At 51.8% G+C, this 19,325-nt stretch overlaps 8 protein-coding genes across 8 annotated transcripts; 4 read left to right on the top strand and 4 right to left on the bottom strand.

The window, feature by feature from the left end:
- Positions 1-1,166: 1,166 nt before the first annotated feature.
- BDR25DRAFT_262893 (uncharacterized protein) lies at positions 1,167-3,116 on the bottom strand. Its single transcript, XM_033686789.1, has 2 exons — positions 2,471-3,116; positions 1,167-2,410 (listed from the first exon to the last, which is right to left on the bottom strand). Exons 1-2 carry the CDS (start codon positions 2,836-2,838, stop codon positions 1,498-1,500), a joined length of 1,281 nt encoding a protein of 426 aa, XP_033547011.1. The 5' UTR covers positions 2,839-3,116; the 3' UTR covers positions 1,167-1,497.
- Positions 3,117-3,527: 411 nt separating this feature from the next.
- Positions 3,528-6,239, top strand: BDR25DRAFT_262889 (zf-DHHC-domain-containing protein). Its single transcript, XM_033686788.1, has 2 exons — positions 3,528-4,092; positions 4,270-6,239. The coding sequence occupies exons 1-2, from the start codon at positions 3,894-3,896 to the stop codon at positions 5,910-5,912; spliced, it is 1,842 nt and encodes a 613-aa protein (XP_033547010.1). The 5' UTR covers positions 3,528-3,893; the 3' UTR covers positions 5,913-6,239.
- Positions 6,240-6,515: 276 nt separating this feature from the next.
- Positions 6,516-8,848, bottom strand: BDR25DRAFT_304117 (major facilitator superfamily transporter). Its single transcript, XM_033690142.1, has 4 exons — positions 8,418-8,848; positions 8,193-8,353; positions 7,858-8,117; positions 6,516-7,796 (listed from the first exon to the last, which is right to left on the bottom strand). Exons 1-4 carry the CDS (start codon positions 8,634-8,636, stop codon positions 6,706-6,708), a joined length of 1,731 nt encoding a protein of 576 aa, XP_033547009.1. The 5' UTR covers positions 8,637-8,848; the 3' UTR covers positions 6,516-6,705.
- Positions 8,849-9,272: 424 nt separating this feature from the next.
- BDR25DRAFT_226806 (uncharacterized protein) lies at positions 9,273-11,577 on the bottom strand (the record flags this gene model as incomplete). Its single annotated transcript, XM_033685226.1, has 3 exons — positions 9,273-10,195; positions 10,260-10,537; positions 10,586-11,577. 3 exons carry the CDS (start codon positions 11,575-11,577, stop codon positions 9,273-9,275), a joined length of 2,193 nt encoding a protein of 730 aa, XP_033547008.1.
- Positions 11,578-13,115: 1,538 nt separating this feature from the next.
- BDR25DRAFT_304114 (uncharacterized protein) lies at positions 13,116-15,420 on the bottom strand. Its single transcript, XM_033690141.1, has 4 exons — positions 15,003-15,420; positions 14,672-14,931; positions 13,605-14,616; positions 13,116-13,545 (listed from the first exon to the last, which is right to left on the bottom strand). The coding sequence occupies exons 1-4, from the start codon at positions 15,164-15,166 to the stop codon at positions 13,287-13,289; spliced, it is 1,695 nt and encodes a 564-aa protein (XP_033547007.1). The 5' UTR covers positions 15,167-15,420; the 3' UTR covers positions 13,116-13,286.
- Positions 15,421-15,765: 345 nt separating this feature from the next.
- Positions 15,766-16,328, top strand: BDR25DRAFT_314898 (uncharacterized protein; the record flags this gene model as incomplete). Its single annotated transcript, XM_033691488.1, has 3 exons — positions 15,766-15,964; positions 15,994-16,067; positions 16,134-16,328. The coding sequence occupies 3 exons, from the start codon at positions 15,766-15,768 to the stop codon at positions 16,326-16,328; spliced, it is 468 nt and encodes a 155-aa protein (XP_033547006.1).
- A 1,029-nt stretch (positions 16,329-17,357) lies between these two features.
- On the top strand, positions 17,358-18,406 carry BDR25DRAFT_37520 (uncharacterized protein). The gene is made up of 2 exons (XM_033697373.1): positions 17,358-18,176; positions 18,284-18,406. Exons 1-2 carry the CDS (start codon positions 17,723-17,725, stop codon positions 18,310-18,312), a joined length of 483 nt encoding a protein of 160 aa, XP_033547005.1. The 5' UTR covers positions 17,358-17,722; the 3' UTR covers positions 18,313-18,406.
- A 462-nt stretch (positions 18,407-18,868) lies between these two features.
- On the top strand, positions 18,869-19,324 carry BDR25DRAFT_37562 (uncharacterized protein). Its single transcript, XM_033697397.1, has 2 exons — positions 18,869-19,059; positions 19,114-19,324. The coding sequence occupies exons 1-2, from the start codon at positions 19,008-19,010 to the stop codon at positions 19,272-19,274; spliced, it is 213 nt and encodes a 70-aa protein (XP_033547004.1). The 5' UTR covers positions 18,869-19,007; the 3' UTR covers positions 19,275-19,324.
- Position 19,325: the final 1 nt, after the last annotated feature.

Genomic DNA, 19,325 nt, shown 5'->3' with positions numbered 1-19,325 from the left:
AGCTCACAGCAATGAATGCAAGTCCTTGCGTCCAGCGCCCTTGCTGCAATATTTTGTACTCATACGCACACACGAACACTCCAAAAGTAACACAGTCACTCAATTTCCTATATCGAATTACAGGCATGGAACAACAGCAGCGCTTCCCACTCTCATTCCCGCCTACCAAAGCACGGCCCCGGTACCTCTGCACAAAGCTTGTCGCATCAGATTGATGACTCGTTTAGGATTCGTCCTCGACGCGTGTTTCATCTCGCCCCCAGGACCAGGATCCTGCCGATCGCGGACCAGGTACCGTCAGAAGTTGCTTCAACTTCGACCGAGGCTGTGGCTGAGGCTTAACACCTGGTCCAATCTTCGGTGATGGTGATGGGGACCCTGATGGTAATAATCCTGGTGCGTAGTGGAGGTATTTTCCTCTGCAACGTCATAGATACGTTTATTTCTCGCAGTTCATTTTCAAAGAAAGAAACACCATCAGGTCTCAGCCATTGCTACCAAAAAGCCAAAACACTGAAACCTCAAGCAATTACAAGGGCCCGAAATCGAAGGAACCTTTCGGGCGTCGGGCTTAGTGGTCGTTCCTATGAGTCTGTATTCTGGTACCCATACGGCCCTGCTCAGATCGTCATTTATTGCGTCTATGTTCTGCTCTGCCACCCAAAAGACCTCACTCTGATCCGACAGCAAAGACCTCCGTTCCAAGATAACGATCTCTCCGCATGAAGGAAGTACGAAGGAAACTTCGAAGTATTTGAGTAAGCGCTCTATTTATAGATTATTTGAGCAAGCGTGTTAATTTTGGCAACATAGTTCGATAAACGTTTAAGCTTTGCCATGATTTCGGGTTTAGGTGAAATGAGAGGATTGACGCGATGCCTGGAGTGTGCCTGATGGCCAGGATTATTGGGCTGTTGGTAGGTCAAAGGCGTAACTCTGTTCGGATATTCATAATCGAGGCCAAGAAGGCTCTGAGATTCATAGAATAATGACTTAACCCTCGACATCACCTTGCATTCTCCTAGTGGCTGCTTAGGTATTGTGATCGGCAATGCGTTCATGCCACACATAACAATAAAAACGATGGACAATTATGAGAAGAACCGCAGTTTCGTAGAGCTTTGAATTCGGTAATGTTGCAAGTTTGACAGTTTGCCCGCTCCGCAGGCAGGTCTTGCTGTCGTGGTATCTATGTAATCTGTCCAGACCGACTGAAACTCCTGATATTCCGCCTGATTCCCATTGGGGAGCCTGAGGAATCCCGAAGTCCTTCCCGGCCCAATGAGTCCAGTCCAGAAACGCCATTGGCATGATATGCAGAGGTATAGGAAAGAGGTTGGTGTTATATACTTGTGTGGTTTGGTTCAGGGTTAATCATATACGGTTGAAAGGTGTAGTGTGGCAGAAGACCAAGCTTCACCATACAGTAATGTCTCCAAAAGTCGTCCGTCGTCCGTCGTGTGTATGAGAAGTCGCTCACAATCATGACGCCTCATATCAAAGCGAATCCCTCCCCTCCTTCAAACACTTGCCTTTCCTTCCCACCTCATCTTGCAGAAATTGGAGTCGTTCTGTGTCGTCGTCGCCAAATGAGAAAGCGCCACCCCAGAATCCGCAGCCGATGTTACTCGTTTCGTTGCGGTAGATGACTTGGTTTTGGCCGGCCAAGTCGACAGGCGGTATGCCAACTTTCTGCCCCATCGTTTCCGAAATCTGTGCTATTTGAGAATCGCCTGGCATGTGATGGAACAGTTCAGAGTTGAGAGTCCAGCATCGGAGACCAGGGCTCGCGTATTTGTGTCTTAGCGCGGGGTCGGGGTAGGGTTTTGGGTTCTTCTTCGGGGTGGGCGAGGGGGTCTTGGATCCCTTGGAGCAGGCATGGAGAAGGGCGACATCAAACGCTCTGGGTCCCTTGGGACGAAGCCTTGCCGGGGCCAGATCTGTAAGGAGGCGCTCGGCTGCCGGCCGTGTCACAGCATAACCAAAGGTACAGAGTGGGAACTTGGAGCGGTGGAAGGCGCGAGTGTGTTCTGGAATCTTGAGGGCATCGAACAGGCTTTGGGTGAAGGGATGAAGATCGGACTTGACAGGGAGAGAGGGGTCGTTGTATAAGACATGTGGTAAGTCGGTGAGATTGAAGCCCTTCTCAGTGGGCACCAGTCCCTCGTACGTGACCTCATTAAAGTAGTCGCCGCAGTGTCCGAGATATAGCAAATCCCACGACTTGGGGTTGCCCCAGTATTGCGTGTGGTTTGCATCAGTCCGGGAGAAGGGCGAGAATGATTTCGCGGGGGGCAGTACAGAGCGCGCAGCATTTGCAGCAAGGGGGACCTGGAGACTGCGAAGACGAATGTCCCAGTCGACGTCGTCCTCGAGTACGAGGGCTGTTTCCAGGCCAGAATCGAGAAACCTGACCAACAGATTAGGGCGGATTGGGACATGAGGACCAAGAAAGACAGCAGGTACGAACCATCGCAGAGCGTGGTGGTGACCCATCCAGGCTAAAAGTGAGCCTCTCTGTACTCCCTTCTCCTGGCCATTGCGAAACTTCTGCACGTCGCCCTCGGTCCACTCGGGCTGCTGGGGGATGGTGAGCTCGATGTCGGTGACGTTCGCGGCTTGCAGAAGCGAGTGGCGTCGGTCCGAGCCATCTTTGGAGACGACCAGCACTGCACCGAACCCCAGCGTCTTGTTTGCGGGTGCTCTGTCGGGGATGGCATCTATCGACGACGACAACTGCAGGTATATGCGGTCGGCATCGCGGTGGTAGAAGAAAAGGACGAGAGCGAGTGTGAGGGCAAGAAGCAAGGGCAGCGGCCGTTTCCTAGGAGCCAGCATGACGACGGCGTGTTTAGGAATTGGAGAACGGGGAGGGAATCATGGAGAGGGGGACCGCCATAGGGAGGAGGAGTGTGGGTGAAGGGTGAGGAGAGAAACAAAGCAGAGGTGTGGGAGGTTACGTGTAGGTGGCACACCGGGCATTAAGGGCAGGTGGAGCGGAGATCTGTCGCGGCCAATTTATCGAGTGAACTGGATTTGGAGGACCGCTGGGCGACCATCTGGGTCACAGCCAGCAGTAGTGGCGGTTACAGGTAGGGGTTTGGAATGCGGGAGCTGCACAGACTTGGATGGTTAATTGATTGTGGCGGCACAGGGTGGGCTTCTGATGAGCATACAGACAGACAGCCAGGCTGGTCCGCGCATGCAGACCCACCGAGAGAGGGTGCCAGTTTCCTGGGGGGGGGGGGGGGGGGGGGGGGGGTGAATCAGAGAGTTACGGGTTTCACAGCAGAGGCCTTGCTCTAGTTCTCACAAGCATCCTCAGCATGGTGTCGGGCGCATCGAGGCAGTTCTGACACTTGGCCGGCACTAATAGAAACAGCTGCTCGCCAGAACCAGCACAGGTCACGTGCCAGTCAGCGCCCAGCCATGAACCCCGGAGCGGGAATGCGGCTCAGCCGCTGGGTCCCTGAGACGCCCAGCTGAGGTGAGCAGAGCAGCAGGCAGAGCAGAACACCGCGCCTCAACGCCAGCAACATCTCCAGTTCTCTCCACCCCCGTCCCTCTCGCAGCATCGCTAGCCCCCTCCGACTGCGCCCATCGCCGCTGTTCGTGCCGGTGTGCGACGCTGTCTGTTCGTTGCACGCTCCTGTTCCCGCCCTGCTTCGCCTATCTATCACCAGTCCGCCGCTTCGTGCTCCCTGAAACGGTTCCTGTCGTAACCCCCGTCCTCTCCCCCTCTGCCACCCACACCGCGCCGCCTCCGCTGGCCTCACCTCCTGCCCGCAAATGGCCTGCCGTCGTACCAGATACTGCTCGTAGGTGCTCAACACTCGCTCGCTGCCACATGCATACCTAGGGAGGAGCTCCCTTCAGTGCTCTCCTCGCCAATAATGGCCACCCTGGGTTCCCCCTCCCCCCCTTCGTCGCCATCCAGAACTATGCGCCGCAGGGGCTGGGCCAGGAAGGTCGAGCGGTACTGCTGCAACACCATCACTTACTTTCCGCTACTGTTCGTGTACGGGCTGACATCATGGGCCGTGTGGGTGGAAGCGGGCATCGGCTTCGCGCCGACTAAGCATGCTTGGACAGGTATACATCCCCTTCCGTATCCGTCCGCTGCATCACCGCCATGTGCCATGTATTGCAGGAGAGTGACGAGAAGCTCCTGGGGCACGCCGCACGCGATATGTGTGTCAGCCGCGTCGCCCAGGAAAAGCAATCTCAATCCCACTGGTTGACCGTGAGGATGCTGACTCGGACTCATAGGAAAGTTGTCTTCTATCCTGGGAATCTTCTTCTACCTGATGCTCAATTGGAGCTACACCACCGCCGTCTTTACCGATCCCGGCTCGCCCCTCAATCTGAACAATGGCTACAGCCACCTCCCAACCCAGGAGGGTGGAGGCCTGCAGTACACGTCCTTCACCGTCAAGGCCTCGACTGGCGACATTCGATTCTGCAAGAAATGCCAGACCAAGAAGCCAGACCGAGCGCATCATTGTTCAACCTGTAAGCGCTGCGTCCTGAAGATGGACCACCATTGCCCCTGGCTTGCAACATGCGTCGGACTCCGGAACTACAAGCCGTTCGTGCTATTTCTCGTCTACCTTACTTTCTTCTGTTGGGTGTGTTTCGCAGCATCTGCGTCGTGGGTTTGGAAAGAAGTCTTGAGCGAGGGACAGTACACCGAGTCCTTCATGCCTGTGAACTATGTCTTGCTCGCTGTTCTCTCTGGAATCATCGGGCTCGTCATTAGCGGATTCACTGGATGGCATCTATGGCTAACGAGCAGGGGTCAGACCACGATCGAGAGCTTGGAGAAGACCAGGTACCTCTCACCGCTGCGGCAATCCATGAAGAACCAGCTCCAGGACCGTAATTATCTCGAGGCTCAAGCAAATGGGCGACTGAGCATAAGTGACCAATTGCGCGAGATCCACGCCAATGTCCTTCCCGGAGTAACTCGGCCCGAAGAGGGCGAATCACCCTCACGTTCGGTATCCCGCTCACCAGCACATGATAACCGCCCATTAAGCAATGGCTACTCTCCCTCGGGCTACAGCCAATATGAACAGCGAGAGCGTCAGCGAGACTTCGATCGCTACGACTCCTACCTCGACGAACGAGACAATGAGCTCCTCCCGAACGCGTTTGACCTTGCCTGGAAACGGAACTTTGGCCATGTTTTTGGTCCCTCTCCACTACTATGGCTCGTCCCGATCTGCAACACTACCGGTGACGGCTGGTCCTGGGAAGCCTCGCCGAAATGGGTGGCCGCACGAGATCGCATCCGCAGAGAACGTGAGGCAGAAGACCAAATCCAGAAGCAGCGCGAGCGGGCTGCTGGGTGGGGTATCGATTCTCCCACCGAAGCCGAATTCAGGAGGAGCGGAAGAGTTCCGGATGGCTGGCAAGCGAACCGACATTCCCCTCCGACACCGCGGCTCCCCCGGCGACCGGAATGGCAGTCTCCGCGCCGCCACGGCGAGGAAGCCCGCTATCTAACGACTTCGAACGGTGTCGTCGCAGCACCAATTGAAGGCCGTCGTAGTCCCGGGAAGGCAGACCAGATCCTAGGTCGTGAACGTGGCATGTATGCTGATGGCGACATGCAGCTCCAGCCAATTGATCGCCGGAAATTCGACCAATACAACTATATTTCTGAGGATGACGAGTCTTCGGAATCAACTGACGATGAAGTCCGTCCGACGCGCAAAATCCAAAACCCCCAGCCTCAGCCACAGTCTAGGGTTACTAAGAATTGGAATGATATCCCGGACGGCTTTCTGAATGCCCCGCCGAAAGGGAAACCGAGGGGTGGTGGTCGTGAGAGTGCGGAGGCGAGTCAGGAAAGGAAACCTACGTTGAAGAAGAATAATGAGTGGGATGATTGGGGTCATGAGACTTAAGACTAAGGTTGATCCCGTCAAGCTTTAGTTGCAAGATATGGCGTGGTATGGCATGGTAATGAGCTGACGTGCTTTTGGAAACGGGAAAACGCGTGTAAATGGGAGTGCGGTTTGTATTATTTGCATATGACAGACAAGAATTGGCATTTGTCGGCGCCTGTGGCAGCTCTTGGTGAGGTTTCCTTCTCTTTTTCTTCTGAAGGATACGGACATGATTCTAAAGTCTGGGGTATTTGAACTTGGATCTTGGGGTTTTGTGTAGATGTGGCCTTTTGAAATTCACAATAGCCTCCTAGTAAAGTTAATGCGTATACATATTTCATTCATATGTCAGGAGCTTGTGAGAGTGGCTTTTGGTGATTTTAGTGTCGATGTAAATCTAACTGTACCGCATGCCAGCCTGGGAGTTGGCACTCTTTGAAATGGGCATGCTATATATTAGCACGTACAACAGGGTATAGCACATATCTGATTTCAAAGAGAAGGTAGCATATTTCAAGCAATTACGGAGACAGGTTAATTCTAGAGGGTGACTTGACGCGTTGGCGTTATGTTAGTCTTTGTATTACAAGCGGGCAGAGTACACCGATGTCACGAAGAAGGGTGAGATATCCGGTATATTTACAAAATGAGAAGGGTATCTAGTGTACAGAAATTCCAGTCTATGGGTCCTAGAGATCTCGCTGATGGCTTGGTAGTCGACCTACCCGTATTACCGCGCCTCTGGCTGTCCCCTAGCCAATATATGTAACGCCGCAACCACCTCCTCTCCCACACCACACCCTCTGCGATTCTAAGATATCTCCTCGCCCACTTTCTCTTTCCCTTCCTCCTCATCCCCCTTCTTCTCCTTTGGCCTCTCCCCCTGCCCTTCTCCATCCTTAATACTCCTCCATTCCATTGTCAACGCACCCACAATTCCCAAACAACTCACAACCACACCCACCAAAAACACCTTCATCAACGCACGATTAGACGCCACCAAAACCGCCCTTAAAAGCTCCTTCGGCACCACTAACCGCAACCCGGTAGCTCCCGCATGAATAACTTCTGGAACGTTAATCCCCTGTATCCCTGCCAAATAAATCCTTAGCTTCGATGCAAACACGTTCTGCGCGGCGGACACCAACACCGCGCCACCCAACTGCTGGACGAAGAACACCAGGGCAGTGCCTGTCGGGACGTCACGCTTCGACAGCGTGGTTTGGATTGCAATATTGGGTTGTTGCATACCGAGACCCATGCCGAAGCCATAGATAACTTGGTATCCGATCCACTTCGCACGGTCGGTGTCAACGGTCCACGTGGTTAGCAGACCCGCGCCAATGGACATGATCATTGATCCCACGATCATACATGGAGTGTAGTATCCCGTACGATATGTGACCGAGCCGCCCGTCATAGAGGCGGCAACGAGCGCGAGGATGAGTGCAATGGTGCGGATACCCGAATTTACCGCGGAGACGCCTTTGATGGTTTGGAACCAGATGGGGATGTAGTACACGACGACCATCATAGAACTACCCGAGAAGAAAGAGTACCATAGCGCTGAGAGGATGGAGCGTAGTTTGAGGATTCGGGGCGGGAGCGTGGCTTTCTCACCATTGTAGATTTGGACTAGGATGAAAACGGTGAGGAGGATACCTGCCAGGACGAGGCAGGCAATGACCCGTCCGTTGGACCAGGGGTATGTGGATCCGCCCCATTGGAGGGCGAGAAGCAGGCAGATTACGCCTGGGAGGAAGGCAAGTGTACCGATGGGGTCAAGTTGTCGGGCTTGTTCGGCGGGCGTGAGAGTTTTGGCGAGATTTGTGCCTTCAACGTGGAGGAAAAAGAGGAGGCCGATGATCGTGACGCCGCCGATTGGGAGGTTGATATAGAAGCCTTTGGTTATAAGCGTCAGTCCAGGCACCGTCAGTGGAGTAGAAATGTAGGAAGAGCTTACACCATCTCCAACTAACTTTGTCCGTGAATGCTCCCCCTAGAAGTGGACCTACGACGGAAGCTAGACCGAACACGGCGCCGAACATGCCCTGAAAAAGAGGCCGTCTTGCGAGCGGGATTTTATGCACCAGTATGATGATTGTGCCTGAAAACAAGCCAGAGGAGCCGAGGCCAGCGATTGCTCGGCCCACAATGAGAGCTGTAGAAGTTGGAGCAGCGCCGCAAATAGCAGAGCCGATTTCGAAGGTTGTAACACAGAGTCTTGAACCGTTAGTAATGGCTCATGATGAGAGATGTGCGGAGCAGGCTAGCATGAGGTGTGAGGGTGATGCGTACAGATATACCCATTTGATAGGATACAGTTGATACAATTTCGCAAACATGAGCATGAACGAGCATCCGGGCAGCAAAAAGGCGCTGGCGTACCAGCCGATGTCGTCGATGGAGTGGAACTCATCCGTGATCTTTGGTACCGCAGTACCAATGATGGTGCGGTCCTATTCCACATCAAAATTTGAAGTTCACAATCTAGCGAAGGACATGAAGGGGAGTTGAGCTTACTAGGGCTACTAGAAATACAGGGGCAAAGAGACAGGCTACAATAGTGTATAACTTGACTCCAGTAGGATACTCGGTAGTATCTTCTTTGGGAGTTTCAGAATCAGGATCTTTTAGTTCTGAAATTGTTGAGGCCGAAGGCTCTGTAATCGCTTCTGGGTTCTCTATTGTTGTATCGGTGGGCCGAGGGGCCTTCTCTACGGCGGCATCTTTATTATTCATGGCGTTAAGGTGAGGTACCGACGAAGCCAACTTCAGAATGCGATTTTATGGAAGTTTGAATCCGTCCTTCCACTCTCGACGAATCTTCCACTTGGAAGTTTTTAGCCGGAAATAACACCCTAATGCCGTTGACAGTCTTGTGACTTGAGCCCGTTCGAGGTGTCTCTGGTGAAGGTCACAATGGGTGGTTTGCAGAGGGTGGGGATTTTCTGTAGTCGACTGTAAGTAGAGACAAAGGGAGAAAAAGAATTACAGTAGCAAGAAGGGATATGCTAGACACGAGAGGAGGCATGCTAAAATATATACGGACATGAAAGAGGCGCCGACAACCTAGTCATCAGATATCGTGTCGGTGGTTCGCAACCACCGACTCACGTGTTTCGCGAGAAATGCCCGCCGACACTGCAAACCGCTTAGCCAAATCCAGACATAAAGGCGAGTCCGTTCTTCAGGCTGCAGCATTATGCTCGAGTTTGAAGGATTTAGCATGTACGCATGCTGTAAATTAGTTGTGTGAAATTCTCGATTCGGGAAAGTAGAGTACGTGGCTTGATGCCCTCGGATAGCCCTCTCTATCGACCGCTTCATCTTGGGGGTATTCCTGCTACCCCGGGAGAGTCTGATATCTACAGTTCCTCACACTGGCGGTCCGTTCATGCCCCCGAACTGCATCTCACTGTAAATGCTCCCGCCTTGGGGAATCCAGCCCCCGAAATTGTCGTTGACATCATTCCAAAGATACAGATCTCCATGTTGGAAAGCCGTCGAAAAGTCCGTCAAGTCTGCAGGGAACTGTGTCGAGTCCGTACTCGTTATTGAGATGCCGTTGGCCGGCCAAGTGGAATAGGCGTTGGGCATCCCAAAGGTTGGAATCTGGCCGGGGCTAGGATTCCCAGGTGTAGATGCCGCCGGTGTCGGCATTGGCTGCGTCGATGCTGGCTCTTGTGACTTCATCTCTCCAAAAGGTGGGGGAGGGTTCTCAGGCATTGGAATCTCATTTGGGTCCTTATGCTCTCGCGGTGGATTGCGCTTCAAGTGACGCCCTTCCTTCCTCCATGCTTGGTGCTCATCATGCCACGTTTTTAGCTTGTGGTTTAGCACGAATAACCAGTGAGACGGCACCCGACATTTCTGGGGTCCAATTGCTTCAGTCGCTTTTCGGAGCACCGTGTCCATGTAGTAATCGATTTTTAAACTTCGAGAGTCGAGAACCTCTCCCATGCCCTCGGCATCCGTACCGACAGCGTAGTCGGCTTTCAGCAAGGTCACTAGTGCGTAGATGGCGCGGACAAATAGAAGATTGGGAGATTTCTGTAGATTTTCCACAGATACCTGCAAGAAACAATCCAAAAGGGCGTGTGCATGGCTTATGCATTTGATGGTAGCGTTAATTTGAAGAGCGGAGCGAGAGAGGAGAGTTTCAGGCTGGATGCAGTCATCGTCAAGGGCGGGCAGAGTTAAGTGTCGGTTCTTGAACTCGGGGGCGTCGTATCGGCCTCCGTCCATTGCGAACTCGTACATAGAGCATATGTTTTGGTGATGCTCTATCATCAATGTTACTATATGAATGATTAGATGGGGTCCCGATTGGTAATTATTTAGAGTAGCACCGATTGAACTTACGAGTCATGACTTCAGGAGGAATAGATTTCTTCCAGTCTTGCATCCTTCTCTCAAAGATTCTGAGAATAACCTGCAAACGAAGCTCGGAGAGACTGAAGCTTGTGCTTGCGTCGTCGAAGCCGAATGCTGTCATAGCTTCGTCCGCTATCCTTTGAAGCTTCAGCCATGCGACAAGCCTTCTATCATCTAGTATTGGTGATTTTTGAAGCAAGGACAGACACTCTTCCATCCAGCTATTGTAAAGCAGAATGTTGGGTCTTCGCAGTCGCATAGCGAAGCTTTATCTCGTTAGTGGTGTTTCTGAAACGGTCCAGGAGAGGACTTACCCAGCTGTCAGAACGTACAGAATCAATATAGTTCGACAGTTCTCAAGGAGTTCCTCTGCTGAGGATATGCGCTGTAGTGATCGGATGGCTCTTTTAGGGAGTTGTTCATGCGTTCTCGGTTTTGAGGCCAGACCAAGCTCCAAAGCCATGCTCGCAGCCATGTTACCGTACTGGTAGATTTGCAGTTGCGCTGGCGAGTTTGGGGGAGTGTAATAAGCTACAGTAACGATCAAGGCCTGAATGTATTGCAGCGACTTTTCGCCTTTAATAAACAGCGATCTTGCGTAGAGATACACAACCTCCTCATGCAGCCGATTTGAAAGCGTTGCACCTTTACAGTGCGATGCAGCTGCCATGACTGCATGGAACAAAGCTGGTTTTTTGAATCGAAGTTCGGTCGCTGTCCACTCGCTCGGTATGACAACTCCAGGACATGCGATGACGAGATCATTCCTGTAAATTTCGAGGAGTTCTTCTGCCATTTCCTTTGAGATTAGACCGCGATCGATGATGTCAATGTCAGATGCACCCAAAGTGTCTTTGGGCCTGCAGTCATCCTGGGAGCGGTTAGATATCCACTTTTCTGGATTTGTTGCTGGAGTGGTATTGCTCTCATGGCTATGAGCATAGGCCGGTGATGCCTTTTCGGTTTGTATCTCTGCATCTTCTGCATCTTCGTCTCCCGATTCGTGGTCGCTAGTTTCGACAGGAGATATTCGATTTGACCTCAGAAGGGATCGCATTTGCCTGACTTCTCTTTCTAGCTCAGCGACCCGTACATCGGTCCTCTTCCGCTGCCGTCTCTTTGCCGGTGGGGCGAAGACACATGTCCTTCCGGCCTTTGCGCATCTTTGGCATTGAGAAGATCCAGGGATTGGATTCATTAAACAACGAACCTTTGAAAGACGACATGCTTCGCAGGCTCGATTCAGCTGCTGATCTGTCGGTTTCTTAGGCACATGCTCGGGAGTGCTGGCGGGGCCAGGCAACATTGCTTAAATCAGTCCTCAAGATTTGATCTCGAGATATCGCACTGAAGAAGGACGCCAAGGATATGTGCAGAGTTCCTTGGAAACTAATTCCAAGCCCGTGCGGATGGTCTAGACGGCCGAGATGCCCTAGCTGCGATTTCTCAGCAGAGGGGGATGAGGGGCAAGAGCAAGAAGACAGTATCCGGAAGCTGGAGGGGGCAGTGTGGCAGGGGCGCAACGAACACGTCCAGGAGCTTTGAACTTGACTGAGGTAGTTGCGATGGACAGGCTGATGCAAACTGAGATTCGAGTGCTGATGCGGCGTGGGTGATCATGATCTTGGCTGCCTTCGAGCGGACAAAACCTTAGATCCGCTCCATCGCAGAGTCGAACAGGGATTCCAGGGCCCACTATTCTGCTCGGGATAAAGCTCCTCCGCTCAGCTTCATGTTGGCTGCCCCTCATTTCCTCCCCTCACGCTCTCTTTAACTTTCACACCGGCATCGTGAATATTGTAGAGGTGTCGTTCGGACGCTCGGGAGATGGTTGTTCGAACGGGGTTGATGGATTTATGCAGTTTGTAGGCTCGGCACTGCACTTGCTCTCGCTCGGTTGCACAGGTTTGAGATGCGCGATGCCCGTTGGGCAAGATTAATTGCAGCAACAGACAAAAGGTCCCAAATAGCCGTGAGGAACGCTATCGCCAGGATGACCCTGACAAAGCCTCAAGTACCTCAGCAATTGTATCTATGGTACTAATTACAATACTGAAGTTGTTTTGGAAGCTAAGCGAGCTTCGACGCATTCCTATTTTCTTTTCTGGTTGGAATACTCATATCTGTGTCGTGCGAATGCAGAACTTTCGTGCTGGAAGGGAATGTATTAAAATGCTCAATTGAATTCACTGCGTTGTTCTCTCCTTCCATGGCCTGTCTACGTTATTTCTCAGTTCAATAACGACCGCAGCACCAATGGCACTTGCACCTATTTCCGGATCCCAAACTCCTATTCCGACGACGGCGCTAAATTGCCAAAGGTTTGTTCCAACTTTACATTGACCATCACATAATTACGTTTGCTACATATCCCAGAAACTGACTCTTTATCGGCAATACTTGAGTCCGAGCATTTCCAAAAGAGAACGCGATGGCGCCACGTCGGCACGTGCCTGCGCCCTTCCACAAGACAAATGCGACGCAGCTCTTGAACTAACGAATCAACAAGCCCGGCATCGCGTCAGACCTATCCAGCATTCAACATTTCACCCCGAGGGCGCCCGTGGCTGACTCGGCTGGCTCGGATTAGTATGCGAACACGAGGCCCACACTTTTTCTGACTCTGTTAAAGAGCTTCCTTGGACCACCTAAAAACACTGTGAGCGAAATTTGATGGCTAAATAATCAAATGTATAAAAGAGTCGACAACATCAAAAGGTATGCCAAATATTTCTTCCAAGCTACTGGCAATGTTGGACCTACAGACAGATAACAAACATAATAACTGACCACATATCAGGCGGACACACATCTGGTCATGAGAATCACTTTCACAACGCATAGTCTTAAAGTCAATATCATGGTATATTAAGATGACCTCACGAGACGAGCCCAGCACGACGCCATAGATCCTACACGAGTGTCGACATGGCAAACGATGGCAGTAACGAATGAACGGCCCACACAATATATTATAGACTCCTCAGGAACTGAACCCAGAAATTCGCTTCCAATTTATGCAACCCAGAACCAGATCTTCTCGAAGATGTTTCTTGGAATTTGTTCCGGCCACACCTCTGCATCCAATGCAGCTTTGCCACTCCAAATGTCCGCGTTCGCAGGGTTAACGAAGGGATCGCGCTTGAGGATCTTCCAGAATGCGTAGAGCAAGAAGAAGATCGGGACACCGATATAGGCGGTAAAGAAATCAGTGAGCTGATCAGATCCCCATGGTGTTTGCGTGAAGACCTTGAAGCCGTTGAAGAAGATAATGCTATGAAAGAAGTCAGTATTTGTTAGGAATAAAACATGGAAAATGACGATTTAACTTACAGTCCGAAATACCCGAGAGCGCAATAAGCAGTATATGGCTGCCATGGCGACTTGAAAACAAGCGTATCCCGATCAACTCCTTGAGCAAGAAGAGCGGCGCGGAAGCGAATGTACGCAATACAAATGCAGCACCACGTAAAGAGCTGGGCAATTGTGGTGAGGTTTTGGAACCATAGGAAGACATCGTTTGCTCCAGTGGACACACTCATATAGGTGAGCAAAGATATCGCTGCGGTGGCGGCGACGCAGTAGTACGGCACGCCGCTCTTGGAGCACTTGAGGAGGAATCTGGGAGCCTGTCTGTTCTGGGCAACACCGAAGAGATATCGGGAGCCGGTATATAAGAAGGCGTTGCCGGATGAAGTGGCCGAGGTCAAGATCACAGCGTTGATGATATGCGGGAGCACCGGAATACCAGCATTCTTGATGGCGATAACCCAAGGCGAGCTCTGAGCACCCTTTGCGTTGTCATTGGTCAGCTGCGGGTCGTCGCTACTGACAGTTACGCCAATTGCGAGAGAACCGAGGACATAGAAGAACAAGATACGCCAGAAAACACGTCGGACGGCCTTTGGAATATTCTTGCGCGGGTTTGTAGCTTCACCAGCTGCAACGGCGACCATCTCTACACCTCCGTACGAGAAGGCAGCGTTGACAAGGGTAGACCATAAACCAGTGAAGCGGCCAGTATTACCGGTGCCGACATACTGCTTCATAGCGGCGTAAGGATGCCTCCAGAATCGGAAACCAAGGCGATTATGCTTGGGCCCACCACCGAGGTCGATGACGAGCGCAAGAATAAGCAAGCCCAGGATGGTGATGATCTTAATACTAGCGAAGATGAACTCCGCCTCCCCGTAGATGGCAACTGCAAAGATGTTCAGGCAAATGATCAGTACGATGATGATAGAAATCCAGACGGAGGGGTTGATGCTTGTATCTTGATCCCAAAAGGTAACGAGGACTGTGGCGGCGGAGATTTCGGCGCAGAGCGTAATGGCACATTGATACCCTAACACTATCAGCACGAAGTAGTAGGAAACTACACTATTCAAGATTGTACTCACAATTATTCCAACCGACGGCAAAACCAAGAGCAGGATCAACATATCGAGCACAGTACTGCGGAATGGCACCAGGAAGAGGAAGCCAGGTGGACATCTCGCCCAAACACTGCATCATAGCGAATACAGCAACACCGGTGAATGTATAGCCAAGAAGAACTGAAAGTGGGCCAGCATGGGCGAAAGCACTGCCGATACCAAGGAAAAGACCGGTACCGATCGTGCCACCAAGAGCAATGAACTGGATGTGTCGGGACTTGAGACTGTGCGTTGTCAGTTTCAGTGTTCAAAGTTCACAGTACGCGACCGTGAACCTGGACGTTCGAAAGCTCACCCTCGCTCAACATATCCGTACTCTTCAGCAGTCTGAATATCGCCATACAAATCAGCTGCCTCGTCGACCGCTCCTCCTTTTCTGGCAATAACACCTTTTATATCATTGTTGCCATTCGGCGACTCCGCGCCGACAGTATATTGGGTTTTCTCCGCATCCGCCATGTCGATTTCTTGAAACCTCGACAGTTTTCCTAGTAAGAAGGGGTGTTGAGAGAAGGAATGGAGGGAGGGAAAGCTAGATGGGGCGCGTTAGGAATTAAGCGTCCGAAAGGAGCGGGGACTAGCACCACGCCGCAATTAAATTGATGAGGGCAAATACCTCTCCAGGATGACGGGGTACAGCCGGGAGCACAAGGGAGGCCTTTATATTTCGGAACTGCAGCGGTTGACTGCTTCAGTGCAACCCTAGACCCTTCCGTTCCCCAGCACAGCATGTGCATGGGCGCATGGGACACCTTTAGCTAAAACAGCATAACAGCCTCCAGGATAAGCGGAGTCGATTTGGCGGACTTGGAACTCGGGAGCGCCGCGGCTTTCTGCTCGACTTGCAGTGAACACAATATTTGGGGCCATGCAGACCTTGGCGAACAAGGGCGCGCTGGCCGCTCAGCTTTGCAGGATGCACCGATTGCCTAGACTCAGCAAGGAAGGGATTTGATAAGGACTGGTAATTGTTTACGGCCAGGGCGGAGTGGGAAGCACGACCATTGGTGAGAGGCGACCTCCGAAGAGATGGACAGGCATCACACAGACAGGCCGCAATGCACACTCTGGCGTGGGGTTCTCCGCACGCTGAAACGCCCCTTGCGCCCGGTCAGTGGCAATGCTCGATGGCTCTCCATATCTGCCTTGACAGCACCGGGCACATCGACAGTGGCCGTTCAATTGCGAGGAAAACGAATGCGCCAGACACAGCATGTTATGATGCAAAAGTCCTAGCAAGATCGTTAGTTATTGATGGTACGATTTGGCAACTTGATCAAGCTCAGGTCGAAGCAATACCGGCGACTCTGGGGAAAATTCTGGGCATGGGCAAAAGACGGCAGATCTCGCGGAACGAGTGGTAGGAGGAAAGCAGCCGCGATCATAGCGCTCCCCAAAGAGGAATACTTCTCGAACATTTTTCTAGCGTCTCTTGGACACTTGGAAGACGAGCCTCTTGTCTTGCTACGCCGCTCTTCAGAGTTGGTCTCGCCGATTATGTTTCGCCCAACAGCGGTCACGATTCGTGGAAGGGTTGCAGCGAACATTTTGCACCGCCGTGAAAGTCAATCAGTCAAATGCGCGACGGAGCGAGTCACAGAGTTTCTCTCGGGAGTCCTAAACGCCATACTGAAGCCCGTCCGAGTCTCAACGCGACAGGATTCGTGCTCTCCTCGAGTAGGATCACCCAGTGCTTGTCACTTGATCTAATAGGTCAGACCATTTCCGGTGCTGGCCTTGCGCTGACCGGCTTCGTCCACCAACACGAGGGACTTCACCTGCCTCATCGGGGCAGCTTTATTATTAGCTGCGAGAAGAGATCTTGCCATCCAACGCTTCACTCCTTGTCCCTACCACACTTCTGGAATTCGAGTGGTATGTTCCGAAGTTCGAGCCTCACATGCTGCTTTGTGGCATGGGATTTGCAGCTTCGAGATTTGAGCCTCCAACATGGTGGGTCCTAGACCAAGGCGCGCAGGCCAAAGGTAACACCAGCCTGAGCAGCCTTGCTTGTGCCCGCTGAGGCGTTGGAGCTAACGCATTGACCGTCGATATGGCGCAAGTGCAAAACGGCAGGTCGATTCACGAGTGGACTGTGCTCGCGAAGGCTTTCACGCAGGCAGACTCACGCGACAGCCTGCCTTCTTTGTCTTCCTATCTCCTAACAACTCAAACTCAGCTCCGCCACAGAAGCAAACGCTGACAGCATATAAAAGAACAAAGGGCCTTCTTGGGAAGAGCACAAGAAGGACCAAGGCAAACTTTCCTGTAAACTGTCTAATCATTCGTCAGGGAGAACTTAGCGCCTCGTCGATGCACAACTGCACTTCTCGGAACCAACACCAATCACAGTTCACGAACTTCCCAAAACTGCAGTTGCTCTCTGTGAACTTGCAAACATGATCTGCGCCATCCAGCCACGCCGACTCGGCAGACTCCTTCACGATTATTGGATTGTTCGACTATCCCAAGGGCAACTGAGCTCTGCCCGTTCCTTGCCCCTCACCCCATCTTGCGCTTCATCCGATTGAAAGCGCGCGTCCTCCGACTGGCTGTTGAACTATAACCGCAATTCCAGGAATCTAGTGAAGAGGAATTGATCAACGCCAGGACCCCAGTCTTTTGCAGAATTCGCCGCCCGTTTCTCCATCTAGTTGCTCCAACTAGCGTCGCCATGCCGGGCGCTGTCGGTTTAGTAGCATCTCTTGACCCGCATTATTGGCCCCGGGGAACACTAGTGCATTTGCGAGGAGTGATATCGGTCCATTGAACCTCGTTCTGGAAAGTTTTCGCACCCTGGCGAAGAGACGGCGCAATCTAAGACAGATACAGGCCAACGGTTCCTTCATCACTCCACTCTCATGTCAAAGTCGTGATGACGACCCTTGAAGGATGCGAGGCGCGCGATTCGTGTCGTCTTTCACTTCTGCATAAAAAGATATGGTAAACTGACGATAACGTTGGAGATCGTGAGGCCTGTAGAGATACACTCAGACGCCACATTCGTTATCTACAATGCTTACAAGAGGTACAATCGCCTTGAAACACGTTAGGAGACGTTTGCGCGCTTCAACGATAAATTTTCAAGTCGGAGAACTGCGGTGCGTGCGATCCATAGGTACGCTATGTCTTGATGTTCGAAGCCCCAGATACCTGGGTTGGGAACTGATTGCATCCACTCTCATCAATACCCATCATCTGACCTTTTCCTCCCGCAGCCTCATGTGCTCGTCCTTGCCCTTTCCCTGTCTTTCCCGGATAGTTTCATCCTCCCCGTCAACCCGACAGCCCCAAGACCCAAAAATATCACCACAATTCTCCGATGCCAATTGTCCGTCAAAGGATCCGTCTGAACTCACTTACCACAGAATGGAGATCTCCGTAATTCCATGCCTTCTTTTCCTTCGTACTCGTTCCTGTCACTTCGAAGGGATCTCATCTTATGGACATAAGAGAACAAGCTTACCAGGTGAGTTGTCATCCGAAAACTTCCGCTGCGATCTCATGATGCCTACCAAACGGTGCCTGGATCACACTCGCCCCGACTGTATTCGACATGCTCAAGCCAAGCACTAGGACTACGTAAAACTTCTAGAACCCTTTGAGAAGCCAGGCTTCGAGCGAAGGGTTCGTGGGCTCTTTTAGAGAATGCGCGAGTGCAAACGTCACTACTCAAAACGGCATGTTATTACTCACAGATCACGATTCCACTGCTTTTGCCAACTTACGCATAAATCATTGATGTCAAACTAAAACCTAGGAATTGCCGCCACGAAAACAAGACCTGTCACACTAGCTACAAACATCCGTCTCATGGAACATAAATGCCAACTCCCGGCTCGTGGAGTATCCGTTGTCACATGCTTGATCGTCAACATCGCTCAAGGCCCCGACACACAACATACCCGCCACTTCAGGTCTCGTTTCGTGGGGCATTGAGATCTCGCCGCAATCATACAACAAGGCCAGCCCTACCCATGTTACGTGAAGAATTTTCCTTTCGGATTCCACCCGAGACGTAGACTGAGGAGTCGCGCGATATGGTGTTTGGGTCGTGGGATGGGAATGATGGATGAGGTGAGAGGCGTCGAGACTGTACGAAATGGTTTTCGGGAGATGGTTCAGAGCAATATTTTGAGTCTTCATGCTATTCGTACATATTGATCATCACTAGCTTTGCAACAGCTTTGCAGCTAACACAGCTTCTCCACTCAAGAACGAACATAAACTCTGCAGCTTCGGTCGTTGCACTTACCCAACTTGACTATTGTCCTAGAGTTCCTTCAGAAATCCAAGCAGTATGTTTCTTCTACCAGAACATGAAGGTATTAAGTTCCCAAAGCTGCCTATGGGTCAGGCACCCCGCCCACCATTCCCCAGCATCTGAATCACTAACAATGCCTCAGCAAATCAGAATGCGATAGACACATGGACTTCACAACCCTCAAATCCCCATTCTTCTCCTGGAAACAGGCCTCAGGTCCTTCTCCCCTTTCCTCTAACCATCATGCCGAATCCGCCCGTAATCAGAAACCCTAGCACCATCCTTCCACCAGTAAGAACTTAAGTTCCAAACCCCCGCCTTATGGCAAACAATAAACGCCTTCACTTCTTGCTA

This window comes from Lindgomyces ingoldianus (assembly GCF_010093535.1).
Source record: "Lindgomyces ingoldianus strain ATCC 200398 unplaced genomic scaffold BDR25scaffold_18, whole genome shotgun sequence".
NCBI classification, from domain to species: Eukaryota; Fungi; Ascomycota; class Dothideomycetes; order Pleosporales; family Lindgomycetaceae; genus Lindgomyces; species Lindgomyces ingoldianus.
The sequence above is the reverse complement of the archived record's forward strand: the minus strand, read 5'-3'. Positions and strand labels throughout refer to the sequence as shown.

Coding starts and splice junctions, on each gene's coding strand:
- BDR25DRAFT_262893 (XM_033686789.1), bottom strand. CDS start 2,838: ATGCTGGCTCCTAGGAAACGGCCGCTGCCCTTGCTTCTTGCCCTCACA. Junction 2,411..2,470: donor CACCACCACGCTCTGCGATG/GTTCGTACCTGC, acceptor TCTGTTGGTCAG/GTTTCTCGATTCTGGCCTGG.
- BDR25DRAFT_304117 (XM_033690142.1), bottom strand. CDS start 8,636: ATGAATAATAAAGATGCCGCCGTAGAGAAGGCCCCTCGGCCCACCGAT. Junction 8,354..8,417: donor CTGTATTTCTAGTAGCCCTA/GTAAGCTCAACT, acceptor GATGTGGAATAG/GACCGCACCATCATTGGTAC. Junction 7,797..7,857: donor CAAAGTTAGTTGGAGATGGT/GTAAGCTCTTCC, acceptor TTATAACCAAAG/GCTTCTATATCAACCTCCCA.
- BDR25DRAFT_37562 (XM_033697397.1), top strand. CDS start 19,008: ATGTTTCTTCTACCAGAACATGAAGGTATTAAGTTCCCAAAGCTGCCT. Junction 19,060..19,113: donor GTTCCCAAAGCTGCCTATGG/GTCAGGCACCCC, acceptor ACAATGCCTCAG/CAAATCAGAATGCGATAGAC.
- BDR25DRAFT_304114 (XM_033690141.1), bottom strand. CDS start 15,166: ATGGCGGATGCGGAGAAAACCCAATATACTGTCGGCGCGGAGTCGCCG. Junction 14,932..15,002: donor TACGGATATGTTGAGCGAGG/GTGAGCTTTCGA, acceptor GACAACGCACAG/TCTCAAGTCCCGACACATCC. Junction 14,617..14,671: donor TGCCGTCGGTTGGAATAATT/GTGAGTACAATC, acceptor TGATAGTGTTAG/GGTATCAATGTGCCATTACG.
- BDR25DRAFT_37520 (XM_033697373.1), top strand. CDS start 17,723: ATGCTTACAAGAGGTACAATCGCCTTGAAACACGTTAGGAGACGTTTG. Junction 18,177..18,283: donor TAAGAGAACAAGCTTACCAG/GTGAGTTGTCAT, acceptor GCCAAGCACTAG/GACTACGTAAAACTTCTAGA.
- BDR25DRAFT_262889 (XM_033686788.1), top strand. CDS start 3,894: ATGGCCACCCTGGGTTCCCCCTCCCCCCCTTCGTCGCCATCCAGAACT. Junction 4,093..4,269: donor GACTAAGCATGCTTGGACAG/GTATACATCCCC, acceptor TCGGACTCATAG/GAAAGTTGTCTTCTATCCTG.